General features: G+C 36.2%; 1 protein-coding gene across 1 annotated transcript in view; it reads left to right on the top strand.

Moving 5' to 3' along the window:
• The window catches only part of NPEPPS (aminopeptidase puromycin sensitive), a 116,193-nt gene that overhangs the window by 92,344 nt on the left and 9,807 nt on the right, over positions 1–14,042 (top strand). The window contains exons 11-17 of the mRNA XM_069543257.1: positions 370–474; positions 877–937; positions 2,194–2,303; positions 4,782–4,845; positions 6,602–6,741; positions 8,583–8,717; positions 9,972–10,191. Of these exons, the coding sequence (XP_069399358.1) occupies positions 370–474; positions 877–937; positions 2,194–2,303; positions 4,782–4,845; positions 6,602–6,741; positions 8,583–8,717; positions 9,972–10,191 (835 nt within the window). The remainder of the gene's footprint in view (positions 1–369; positions 475–876; positions 938–2,193; positions 2,304–4,781; positions 4,846–6,601; positions 6,742–8,582; positions 8,718–9,971; positions 10,192–14,042) is intronic.

Below are 14,042 nucleotides of genomic sequence, written 5' to 3'. Positions count from 1 at the left end.
TTGACGTATTTAACCTGGGTCCTATGTAACTGTTAGCCATTACAATAAGTGCAAGAAGTCAAATGTTTTTCATCTTTCCCTTCCTGACCTTCACCTCCCTATCTCCAAAGAGATCCACAGTGAGTTGCCTCCCAGGAAAGCAGTGTCAAGACTGGAACCCAGGTCCTAAAGAGATGATGGGGATCGTGTTATGTATTCTGTTTTATTAGTACTAGTTATTACGCCCTTTTAAACAATTATACAGTATGAGTCACCTAAAGGTAAAAAGTATCTTACGGGTTAGAAGAGTTTTCCTAGAAAGCTCTTTATGTAATTCAGTATTACAGTTTGTCTGCTTCTGTTATAACCTTGAATCACACTGTCTGCCAGGTCAGTGTGGGCCATCCTTCTGAAGTTGATGAGATATTTGATGCAATATCATACAGCAAAGGTGCATCTGTCATCCGAATGCTACATGACTACATTGGAGATAAGGTAAAAAAATAAATTAATCAGCTAAATTCTTTAATGATCTCACAGAGTTTTACATGAAAAAGAAAAGTTTGATTTTATTTAGGTTAAGTTCCTAAGTAATTTTTCTAGAATCTGTAAGAATATTACTCTAGCTTATCTTTATTTCTTTTAATGTTGACTGTTTTAGTCTCTTGAATGATGTTGCAAATATATTTTGGGGGTTGGTGGAAGTCTGGTATAAAACTTAAAGTAGAAGGCAAAGTGTATACATTCTTAAATGAAAGGCAATAGACATTACTGTGTTTTAGTAAATCTAATACTCAATTAACTTTGAGTAAATCAGTTTTTGAGTACTCTGTAGTCAAAATATACTATAATTCTGAGTTCTGACTCTCCTGGATTTTAAAAATTGTGTTTTTTCAGGACTTTAAGAAAGGAATGAACATGTATTTAACCAAGTTCCAACAAAAGAATGCTGCCACAGGTAATTTTTAATAACTTGAGATAGAAATGGAGAGAATGTTGGCACATTATCCAGAGTATGATATTTTATTTTTTCTAAATACTCGATTTTCTATGTGACGGATAGGAAATAAAGTCGACTCTTTTGAAGATATATTACATCATAGATCAGTTTGAATCAGAACCTATTATCCTTTTGGTCAACCTCCAGTAGTCTGCTTTCCACAGTTCAGTGTTTTGCTAAAGAATCTGAAAAGTTCTGTTTACCTTACCAGAGCTTGTTCTTTTTTGGTGATTTGTGGGTTTTGTTGCCCTTAATTGACCATTGGACATTAAAATAGCTGCAGATTAACCATTTGTAGGAGTTGAACTTGTGGAACTACAGATTTTCACTGAAGGAAATTCTTAAAATTTTATGATAGTCTATGATTTATTAGATATTAGAGTCAAAAGGAAGAATAAAGGTCATTGATTGATTGATTATGAAACTGAGTTCCTTAATGAACAAAAAAAGTTTAAAAAGCAAGAAGATTTGTGTAATGTCATTAATGTTTAATAGAGTCCCCAACCAGGAATTTAATAGATCGCCGATCAGGGATCAAACCCAGACTCACAGAAGTGAAAGTGCAGAGTCCTAACCACTGGACTGCCAGGGAATTCCCATGTACTTTCCTTTTTGTACATATAGTCCGTATATTTGGAATGTTCCTTTCTTCCCTGTCTAATGAGCAACTCCTCTTCAAGATTCAAAACAAAAATTATGTCTTGTGAAACCTTTATTCTTTGGATTTGTTTTTAAGGACTTTTTCCCCTGTTCATTCTTCTGTTATAGTTATGCTACATTGTATGGTTGTTTTGCTTATTCAGCCACCAGAGTTGTTTGACCATATGGACTTGACTTTGGCCTCGTCAGCATTGAATATTTTTTAACTTCTGTTAGTTGAATGGGTATAATGGTTTTAATTTTGTGAATGATCGTCTTGTAGTATTCTTGAATATGTTTCCATTTGTTTGTTCCTGTTTCTTGTTTGAACTTACCTGTTTGTCTTTTGTTTATAATTTGTAATTTTTTAATAAATTGGAACAAATTGTGATATAGTTCACTTAATGGCAAGGCAAGGGTAACATTAATTTGGTCCACTGTTTGTTTCCTGAACCTGAAAAAAAAACACAAAATTGGTCAATGATGTAGTTTCGAGTTATATAAAATTTCTGCTTTGTTTACAAAAATAAAAATGTAAATATTTTAGATTTTCATTGTTTGTATTTATCTTCTAGAGGATCTCTGGGAAAGTTTAGAAAATGCTAGTGGTAAACCTATAGCAGCTGTGATGAATACCTGGACCAAACAAATGGGATTCCCTCTCATTTATGTAGAAGCAGAACAGGTAAACTTATACAAAGTTCTTCAGTTTGTCTGATATTATATTAAATGAAATTCAATCGGTGTTACCAATTTGCTTTTCTGTACTTTTAGTATTCTAGGTAAGATTTAAACCAGCCCTTATACTCCTTTCTCAGTGATTTATTATCTGTATACCCAAAAGTTTGCCCCACATCTTTAAAATTATACATGGGTACAGTAGAAAACAAAATATTGTGTGCCCTTACTGTCCTCGAGGAAAACACTATAACATTGTTGATATAATTCTAAAATCACCAAAGGAGATTTATTCTAAGAATGCAAAGTTGGTTTAATATTAAACAAATTAAGCAAGGTATTGACTCATAATTACTACATTAACAGAATCAAATTAGAAGAACCATATGCATTACTAGATGCATAAAAATTTGATAAAATTCAACACCCATTTATAATACCCTTCTTCAAAATTAGTTTTTAATGTTGGATGGCAGTATGATGTGATTTTGATTAGAATTAACATTCATATTAGTTGAACTGTTATCTGAATTCAGACAGGTGTAGTTCAAAATGAGTTGTCCTCCAGAAGGATTGAAAATTACACATCAGAAAGTTTGTCTTAACTTAGTTTAACTGTATGAAATTGTGAAATCTTTCTCTTAAATGTCTTTGCCATGGTTTTATGAGCTGCATAGAGAATTAATTCCGTTCATTTAGGGAGGAAGATTCATAGCTCCTTTTTGGTATGTGTTTGTCCTTGTGGTTCTGCGTTGTCCCTAAAGCTAATATTTTACAAAGCCTTCTCATTGTGGCAGTTTAAGTTAGTAAATTTGCTTTTCTGTAATTTAAGAATCTAGATGACATTTAAATCAGCGCTTCTACTCTCAGAATGCACCCAAGTGCTTGCAAGTTAACCTTTTAGAGACACATCTTAACCTTAAATATGACTGTATTTTATAATAAAGTATACACATTGGAGGACCTCTCATATTGGCTGCAAGCATTTGAAAAGGCAATTTAGGTAACACAATTAATCCTACCTGGTGGGAAAAGATATCTAAAACTTTAGTGAGCTGCCATTGTGACCTTTCTGTTTCTAGTCTTCTTTCTCCACTCTGGATGGACTAGTCTGTTATAGGAGATGGCTTGATCAAACTTGACATTGACACTCTACACAGATTGACAGATGGTTTTCATTTTACCTGTTTAAAGAATAATATACAAAGATGATTGTTGCTTTTACTTCTGGGAATTTCTATCCCTCAAAAACTGTCAGTACCTCAAAACTATTAAAATATTTAATGATTATAATAAAGCAAACTAAGGCCATAATTTTTTCAAGTAGAGTATACTTTTAAGAGCATAATAATTTACCAGAAGAGAGGATACTAATACCTCACTTCCTCCCAATGTTATTGAGACTCAAGGAACTTAAAACATCAAGCTACTTTCAAGATCTTACTTTTTTTGCACTTTTTTGGTCTACAAGCATAGCCAAATTCATCCTCCTTTTTACATTACAATAAAATGCATGCCTATGACTCAGTTCTTTTACAAATAGGAGAGCTCTGCAACATAGCATCTTGATTTGATCTGTCTCTCACCTTATAGTCCCTAAATTTAAAAAGTTCATTAGTAGTTTCTTTATGGCACTGAAGTGGCCATTGCTTCCCCACTCAGATTTTTAAGTTTTCAGTTCTATCTCTTATAGTCAGTTGATCCCTTTATAAAGGTCATTGACCCAATTTTACGTTTGGTTTAAGTGATCTTAAATCTGTTATAGCTTGTGTTATTTAAAATGTTCTAGAGTATAGTAACAAACAATAACTAAACAAAAGACTGAGTATTGTTGAAGTATTTTTTTTAATGTACTTGCTTTTATTGCTTCTGTTTTTTTAGTTTATTACAGTCTCTCCTCCTGACTTTATTGTTTCATTGCAAAGCTTATCCTTTGAAATAGGTTATGTTCTGCTTTCATGTTTGTCATTCTTTTTTTTCACTCAAACTTGAAACTTTATTTTGTGTTGGGGTAAAGCCAATTAACAATGTTGTGGTAGTTTCAGGTGAAGAGCTGAAGGGACTCAGCCATCCATATACATGTATCCATTCTAAATGACTTTGAATATTGAATCCACATGCTAATTTAATGTTGCCACTTTTTGGAAATGGAAAAGACTAAACATATAACCCTCCTTCATAAGTTAACTGTGTATCCCTTTTGAAATTTTGAAGTTCTTATCTGGATACATCTCTGTTCTCATGGGCAGTATTACACAGTACCTGGCCTTTTATTTTTAGAGTATTGTTATTTTGAGGCCTTAATGAGAAATAGTGAGTTTTCTTCCATTCTGTAGTTTCATCATGTTTATCACCATAGCATTTTGTGTATTCAGGAGCCATTTGGCTGTACTGGTTTCACCTCTGCTTTGTCACAGAAATGTCTCCTCTAAGAAAAAAAAAGTGTTAATGCTCCTACAGCCTTTGTTTTGTTTTACTTCTTTAGGTAGAAGATGACAGATTACTGAGGTTGTCCCAAAAGAAGTTCTGTGCCAGTGGACCATATGTTGGTAAGCAAATGGCTATACATGGGAGCTAATCAGTGAATTTGGATACTATACCAGTAGTGTTTAAACTAATAATAAATAATTATCCATGTAAAAATAATATAATTAAATAGAAATAAGGAAATGGTAATAGAATAAAAATGATACGGAAGGAAAAGGAGGTTCATGGGGTATTTGTAGTATTCTACATCTCTGTGTTACTGGAGGCTATAATGAATGAATAAGGATATAAACATCAAGAGGTGATGTCTCTAGCCTGAATCCCTGAAAGAAAACTTGGTATGCAGTTTTGTACTAAGTCTTATGCACTTGTGTACTAAGTACATTTGGTATACTTGTGTATACACAGTGACTTTTTTAAAAAAAATTCTTGGTCATAGTAAGTAACTAAGCAGATAAAGCCCAATGATTATTTAGGTTTATTTTGTACCAGTCATTGTGCTAATAAGCACTATAGCTGATCCTTATTTCATACTCTTAGCAACCCTACTAAGTGGTTCATATTATTTCTGTTTTACAAATGAGGGAGCTGAGGCATAGCTAGATAAGTTAAATTGTCCAGGATCACCTATTTAATGAGTTAAAGAGTAGGAATTCAAATGAAATAGTTGCATTATATAAGTTTATACTCTTAACTACCACTCAACTGTGCTTTTTCAAATATTTCTACATGACATTAGACTCTTGTACCCAGGGAATTAAAGATAAATTGAAAAATTATGACGTGTTTTTCTGCACCTTTCTCACTTCCTTTAAAATAGTTCTCAACAGGGAGAGAGGTATATCAGAACCACCAGTGCCTTTTCATGTTCAGCCCACCAAATGATGATGCACTCTACCAAGGTTAAGTGGTACAGCCTTCAACTCTGAGCCTTCCCAGCATTGAGAATCACTCTCTTAATAAATGTGTCTGACAAGTCCGACCACAGGTTTATTATCTAAATAAATAATGTCACAGATGCTATTTTCCACATGTACCAGCAGTCTGCACTGTATGACTGACAGGTTTTACGGTTTTTCTGATGCTCTGTGAGCACTGTAGGCTGTATTAAAACCTGAATTATCCTAGTGTCAGGAGAGAATTTTCATCTGTGGTTTAGCCTGATAGCATAAAGCTATTTAAGTGATTAAGATAGTTCCATTCATGTACTGGGCAATGACTTTCTTTTGTTTGGCATCTTAATGCAAAATCTATTTTGCTAATACTTGAGACAGTATATGTATTTGTCTTACAAAACCTTTGGCTTTTAGCTATGACTCCTCAGTGACAGACTCTTAACAGCTCCCAAGGTGTATCCTATCACAGTGTCTTAGCAGTATATATACCTATTAAGGACTGCACTTTAGAATTTGTTTAAGTGCTGCGTGAGAGACTTAACCCACTCGAAATGTCTTTTATCATTAAAATCATTATCTCTATTGCTACAATCTGTAGGGTCACAAAGAGTTGGACACGACTAAGCAGACTAAGTGTGATATTGCTCTGAAAAGGGAAAAACAAAAAAATCATTGTATTTGTGGTTCTACACAAATACAGATTCTGTTCTTTTTTATAGGCTGTTGTGATTTTGTTAGTAAATTCTTTCTTCATTATTATTCAGGTTACCTAGAAGAGTTCATGCATCATTAAAAAGGAGCTGTTGGCTTAACAGATTCAAGTCCATACATGGGACACCAGTCCTCTCTCTCTACCTTACTTTCCATTTCTTCCAGTGAAAAATTATTTTCAAGTTTTCTGTTTGTTATTCTCTTGCTTAAGGAGAAGACTGTCCCCAATGGATGGTTCCTATCACAATCTCTACTAGTGAAGATTCCAGCCATGCCAAAATGAAGATTCTGATGGACAAGCCAGAGATGAATGTAGTTTTAAAAGATGTCAAACCAGACCAGTGGGTGAAGGTGAGTCCAGAAAGGCCATAGACATTTTTATCTTAACTAAATTGATTTATTTCTTTCATTTCCTGTATGCATTTTATGGCTGGCTCTAAATTCTACTGATTCATTTAGGTCTAGGACTTGCAAAGAAAAAGACATTTCTAAACTTTCTTATGTGAAATTTAGTGTTGTCTAGATATTTGCCTTTATGTCAGGTAAGGGAGTGGTTAATAAGCAATTACAAAGGATAGGATTAAAGAGGAAAAAAAGAGTAGTCTCTGTATAAAGTCACATTAGCCAAAACATTTGCAGTCTTGCAACTTCAAACTGCCCTGTCATTGTAGTGACATGTTAACTTCAGTGATGTGTTGTCATCGTGTGTGTACAACTATAATCAGGTGGGATCAGACGTAATAATCAGTTTGTGTCACTGAAGTGGGAAGTTCCTTTGAGCTGGTGTTTTAAAGGCGTTTCACAAAAATAACAGTAGATATTATTTTTCATCATTCTGTACTCTACCTTTCATAATGAAAATATCTGCTACAAATTTTTCTCCCAGTTAGAGATTCCTGATAGGAATTATGGGCTTCCCAGGTGGCTCAGTGAGTAAACAGTCCACCTGCAATGCAAGAGATGCAGAAGACACAGGTTCGATTCCCTGGGTTGGGAAGGTCCCCTGGAGGAGGGCATGGCAGTCCACTCCAGTGTGCTTGCCTGGAGAATCTCATGGACTGGCGGACTCTTGTCCATTGAGTCAAAAAGAGTTGGACATGACTGAAGTGACTAAACATGCTCACGTGCAATAGAATCATGTATTGTCTCAGACTTTCATGCTTGCAGAACTGTTTCTCACTCTGTTTTAAATATATTTTAAAATATTCTCAGTGGACTACTATATATTGCCATTTGGAATTATAACCTGGAGCATATGTAGCAGTATGAAGTTTTTCTTATAAGAAAAAAGTACAGTATGGTTATAATTAGGTAAATAAAGATATTCTTCCTATAGTAAAAGATAGAGGGAATCAAGACAATTACTATATTAGAAATGTGAAGTGATTTTTAAATATATATAAATAGTAAAATACATATATCTTATATTGTCATTTTATCATTAAAATATTTTGTATATAAATATTATGAAAAATATTTTTGAGTATTGGTAAATAATACTTTGGTCACTAAGTTGTGTCTGACTCTTGCTACTGTGGAATTTCCCAGGCAAGGGTACTGGGGTGGGTTGTGATTTCTTCCTCCAGGGGATCTTCCTGACCCAGGGATCAAACCCTGGTCTCCTGCATCTCAGGCAATCTCCTGAATTGCAAGCAGACTCTTTACTGACTGAGCATAGAAAATAGTGATAGTCAATGATTACCTCACTCCAAAAATCATATGAAGCTGCCTTTTAAGTCCATGTAATTCTTTAAAATCTAGGTCCTGGCAGTTGCTATTCTGTCGAGACTCTGGGTTCAGCAGATCAATGTAAAGGTTTAGTTTTCCTTGGAGACTTTATTATCCAAGAGTTTTTATATATAGTAAATACTTTCTATAAACTGAAAACTATCCACTGAAATTAGAAACTTAGCCAGATTATTTCCTCCTTTTCAGCCATGTTCTTTCCACTGTCACTCACTTTGCCTCCCACTTATGTCAAGTTTCTGTGTTGTATTGCTTCTGTTTTTATCTTTGATAAGTGATTACTATCTTTATGTGTTGTTTCATTTTATTCCCTGTCTGTTAACATAAATGAGCTTCATTGTTTTTCATTCAGGTGTACTAAAGCTAAAGCTCTTTTCATATCTACAAAAAACTGATTTAAAAAATAAATGCAACTGTTTAATAATACCTGTTGGATGTCTTTTCAGTTAAACCTGGGAACAGTTGGGTTTTACCGGACCCAATACAGCTCAGCCATGCTGGAAAGTTTATTACCAGGTATTCGCGACCTTTCTCTGCCCCCAGTGGATCGACTTGGATTACAGAATGATCTCTTCTCCTTGGTGAGCCTCAAATAGTATGATGGATTTTGTTGATTAAATGGTTTTGTTTTTCCTGGAATGGCTGACTAGAACATAATTAGAAGAATATAGTTCTTACTGAGAGGTGCATGCCTTTGGGACTAAAGAAAATGACTAATTATTAATTGATATGCAAGATTGAACCTATAGAATTTTCCAGAAACAAATCTCACTTTCTTAAGCCAGCTTTTTGCAACTGTACATAAACGATCATTTGTAAGGCATAAATTCTTTTCAATAGATATAGATATGAACCTTGAAGAGATTTCTCTATTGATGATTTTTTTTTTAATAATTCAGAGTGATTTATATTTTTCTAAAATAGTGGTTGTACTTTGCTGGGAGACTCTAGAATTTTTTAAACATTCCATTATTATTCAAATTATAATAGCCCATTATCATTCTAAAATGATATTTTATATTTAGCTTTGTTCAAGAAAAAATTTAAAGGAGCACTTAGTAGTATTATCTTTATAACTCCAAAACATAGGTTAGATAATTTCTAGATGTCTCTGTGATAAAATTGTCAGATTCCTCCTAATGTTCCTTTAATTGGACTTGAAATTTTCATTCCCGTCTATAGTAACTGGTTTTGGATTCCTCCTTTGTATAAACACAGATTAGCATTGATGCACAAAACCTCACATCTGCTGAGCTCATTGCTGAGAGAGACCTGTCCCAGGAGAGTGGTGTGTTTGTGCACTTGGCTGCTGTAATAAAAGTTCTTTTTCCTAACTCTGTTAGTTAATTCTGAAAGGGACGAATTTGTAGTACCTTCCAGTTTGTCTTCTTTTAGAAATGAGTAAAGGACAGGCTGAAGTTGACACAGTTTGCAGCTCCAGTTTTGAAAGCACCTCTGTCAAAAACTAAAGCCCCAACTGTTTTTGTACCTTTTCTGACAGTATGAAAATTTTCAAAAGACAAACAATACCAAGACCCTAGAAACTGAATAGAAATAGGAAGTTAACTGTTCTCTTTCTTCTTTGTTCTTTCTAAATTGGTGACATTTTAACATTTTTAAAAAGTAGCTGTTTTATAAATAGCAAAAAAGTAAGGAATGTTGTCATAATACTGTTTTTATTTTATAAAATTTTACAGTGTTCTGAACTTATATAGTCTAGTCTCTTCCCTAAGGGATGACTAATTAGCAGAAGACAATGCCAAAAATGCATGCTTGTGCTTTTTGTTTTGTTTTTGTTTGAAGACTAGATTGATTTATGTTTTTTCCTATCCCAGGCTCGAGCTGGAATCATTAGCACTGTAGAGGTTCTAAAAGTCATGGAGGCTTTTGTGAATGAGCCCAATTATACTGTATGGAGCGACCTGAGCTGTAACCTGGGGATTCTCTCAACTCTCTTGTCCCACACAGACTTCTATGAGGAAATCCAAGAGTTTGTGAAAGATGTCTTTTCACCTATAGGGGAGAGACTGGGCTGGGACCCCAGACCTGGAGAAGGTAACGAATGTACTGAACGCAGAAGGAACTGATCAGAAATGGGTCCTCTTTAACTCAGCTGTTGTTGTTGTTGTTCAGTCGCTCAGTCGTGTCCGACTCTGCGACCCCGTGGACTGCAGCACGCCAGGCTTCCCTGTCCTTCACCATCTCCTGGAGCTTGCTCACACTTGTGTCCGTAGAGTTGGTGATGCCACCCAACCGTCTCGTCCTTTGTTGTCCCCTTCTCTTGCCTTCAGTCTTTCCCAGCATCAGGGTCTTTGAGTCAGCTCATTAGAAAACCTAGCTGTGGTTAACAGTAACATCATCTTTGTATCTACTGGACATTACTATGTATTCAGCTAACTAGAAATGAAGACTTAGGACTTTTAAGCCTCCTGGTGAATTTATATGGGTAACCAACATAAAAACGGTGGTATGTGTATTTGTTGCTAAATATGATTTACGCACAGAGCAAATGGTGGAAATAAGTCTTTTACAGAGTTCCAAAGGCCCATTTTTAGTCAAGAAAAGCTAAAAGGGATTTTGGATTATTTTGTTGTTATCATAAATACCAGACACCTATGTACAACCTGAAATGATGTTAAGAGACACAGAGGCCAGTTTTCTGAATTAAAGGAGTTACTTGCTTTCTACATGTGTTCTCTTTATCTCTGTAATCATGTGTTTATTCTTTTGCTGTCATGTAAATGTTAGAATAGTGAGTACAGGCTTTAGATATATTTTCTACCATATGCTAATAACTGAAGGTTGTATTTTCCCCTGCCCTTCTTGTTCTGGGAGTCTTTTGCAATAAGAATAATAGTAAAAATTGTCTAGAGCTCTGTATCTATCTTTCACTGATTCAGCAAGCACTTATGCACCCAGTAAATAACCAGGTACTATACTAGGAGCTGGTGGTATAACAGTGAATAAAAAGTTGCCCTGTGTGGCTTACATTCTAGGGGAAGGCACAGCAAACAATTCAATAGATAGTATTTTAGGTGGCAGCAAATAATCATGAAGAAAAAGTTTAGGTAAGGTAGGTCAGGAGTAGGAGTAATAAGCCACTGTTTTATAGAATAGAGAGTGGACGGGATATTTAAGCATAAGCCGAGACCTGTAGAAGAGAACTGTGAGGCTATGTGGTGGGGAAATGGTCCAAACAGAAACCAGCAAGTACAAGAGACCTGAGATAGAGGCATGCTTAGGTGCTCAAGGAGTAACATGGAGGCTGGTAAAGTCAGGGCAGAGTAAGTGTGGGAGAGAGGAGGGCGGGAGCAGAGCAGCTCCAATAGGACCTTTGGGACTCTCACATTTAGTGGTATGAAAAATTCATTTGGAAGTCTGAAGCAGAGGAACATGACTTGATTTACTCAGCTGTGTGAAGAACAGGCTGTAGCGGGGGAGGCAAAAGAGGAAGCAGGGAGACAAGTTAGAAAGCTGTTTGAGTAATGCATCTGGGTGCTGCCTGCAACTAGCATTTGCAAGTAGTAAATTCTGGGTATGTTTTGAGGGTGGAACTAAAAATACTTGGTGGTGGCCTGACTGTGTGGTGGAGAAAGATGGGAGTCATGAAATTTTGGCCTGAAGAACTGAGTGAAGTTAGCATATACAGAGACAGGGAAAACTGTTGTAGAAGCAGGTTTGGGTGCAAAAGGGAATCAGGAGTTTCGTTTTGCTCATGTTAAATTTGAGGTCCTTCTAGACATCCAAGTAGAGAGTACCATGCCTAGAGGTGCAGGCTGAGTAATACATTTAGTGCATAGATGGTATTCACAGCCATAAGATTGGATGAGACCACCTATGGCTTGAGTGTAGGTGGAGAAAAGAGGTGTGAGGACTGGGTCCTTGGGCAGTTCAGGATTCAAAGATTGGGTAGAAGAGGGGGAATCAGCAAAGGAGACTGACTGGCCAGTGATGTAGGAGAGTTAGGAGGAAGAGGCGTGTCCTAGAAGCCTTAAGCAGTAGAGGGAGGAAAGCGATCAACTGTGCCAATATTGTACCAAGTCAGGCAGAATGATGATGAACTGATGGTTACGTTAACTGGATTCTGTGGCATGGTGGAAGTCCACCAGGACTTCCCTTCCTCAGATGGTAAAGCATCTGCCTACAATGCGGGACACACAGGTTTGATCCCTGGGTTGGGAAGATCTTCTGGAGAATGAAATGGCAACCCACTCCAGTACTCTTGCCTGGAAAATCCCATGGACAGAGGAGTGTGGTAGGCTATAGTCCGTGGGATCACAGAGTTACACACGACTGAGCAACTTCACATGGCATGGTGGTGAACAACACCAGAATGGAAGGAGAGGAAAAGGAGACAGCAGTTTTAGATAACTTTTTAAAGGAGTTTTGCTAAAAAGAAAATCAGGTAAAAGGAACTAGGAGAGAGATGTGGGACCAAGGAGGCACTTTTTCACCGTGGGAAATTTTATGTCTTTGTTGATGAAAATGATACAGTAAAGAAAAATTCATGGTGTGAAAGAGAGAGGTAACTGCTGGAGTGATGGCTAAATACTTGAGAGGAGTTGGCTTTAGGTTGTAAACCAGCAGATCCATAAGAACAAGACAGGAAGTAGATGGACACAGATGGAGGTACATTGATGAGTGTTGCACTTTTCTTTCATGATGACAATATGTGAGACTTCACGGGCTCAAAAACACCGTTTTGAAATAGGGAGAAATGTCTTCAGTTTTCCAGTTTTACAGATGGAAGAATCAAATATAGCAGAATAATAAAAATACTGCATCAACACAGCAAATCAGCACCAGAATTATAAACTGGTTCTTTTAAGAACCTTAACTAGTCCCTAGTTGTGTTGTCTGTTGATTTCTTATGGTTTCCTTAAACCTTTTATGGAGTTACAGTTTAAATACAGCAGAACGAATAAGTTCAGTTCAGTGACTGGACAAATGCATACCACGTTTCCGGCCCCACAGGAGGTTGCCCTGAGGCTACCTCCCAGTCGGTTCCTGCCACCCCCTACCCTTCCACCCCCTGCAGGCAAACGCTATTCTGACTTCTTTCACCCTAGATTAATATAGTCTCTTCTAGAACTTTATATAAGTGGGATCATAATATATATTCTGTTATCTGGCTTCTCTCAGTATAATGTTCTAGAGATACATATAGGTTGTTCATTTCTTTTTATTGCTGAGTGGTATTTCATTATATGAATATATCACAATTTATCTGTCGTGCTGTTGGAATCTATCAGTTTGTGTGCTAGTATTAACTTTTTTTTGAGATATAATCAGTATACCAAAAAATGCGCCCTTTTAAATACACAGTTGGGTTGTACAACTACCACCACCACCACTATCTTAATTCCAGAAAAATTTCTTTACACTCAAAAGAAGCTCCATACCTGCTGGCAGTTACTCTCTATTCCCTGGCAACACAGTCCCAGGCAACCACTAATCTGCCTAGTGCCTCACAGATCTGCCTGTTCTGACATTTCATATAAATGGAATCATACTCTGGCATTTTTTATTTGGCTCCTTTCACTTACTACAGTATTTTCAAGGTTCACCCGTGTTACAGCATGTATCAGCACTTCCTTTTTATAGTCAAATAGTATTTCATTGTATTGCATGATTATACTACATTTTCTTTGTTCATTCATCAGTGTATATATGCTTGGATTGTTTCGACTTTTTGACTGTTAGGAATTCATTTCTCCAGAGTGGAACTGCCGGGTCATACTCTGTGTTTATTAACCTTTTGAGGAATTACTGGACTTTTTTTCAAAGTGCCCACACCATTTTACATTCCTACCAGCAGTATATGAGGGTTCTAATTTCTCTCCATCCTGGCCAACACTTGTTATTGTCTGTTTTATTTTAGCCATCCTAACTGGTATGAAGTGGTA

This window comes from Ovis canadensis, chromosome 11, assembly GCF_042477335.2.
Source record: "Ovis canadensis isolate MfBH-ARS-UI-01 breed Bighorn chromosome 11, ARS-UI_OviCan_v2, whole genome shotgun sequence".
In the NCBI taxonomy this organism is placed as follows: Eukaryota; Metazoa; Chordata; class Mammalia; order Artiodactyla; family Bovidae; genus Ovis; species Ovis canadensis.
Note: the sequence above shows the minus strand (reverse complement) of the source record. Positions and strands in the feature narration are given on the sequence as shown.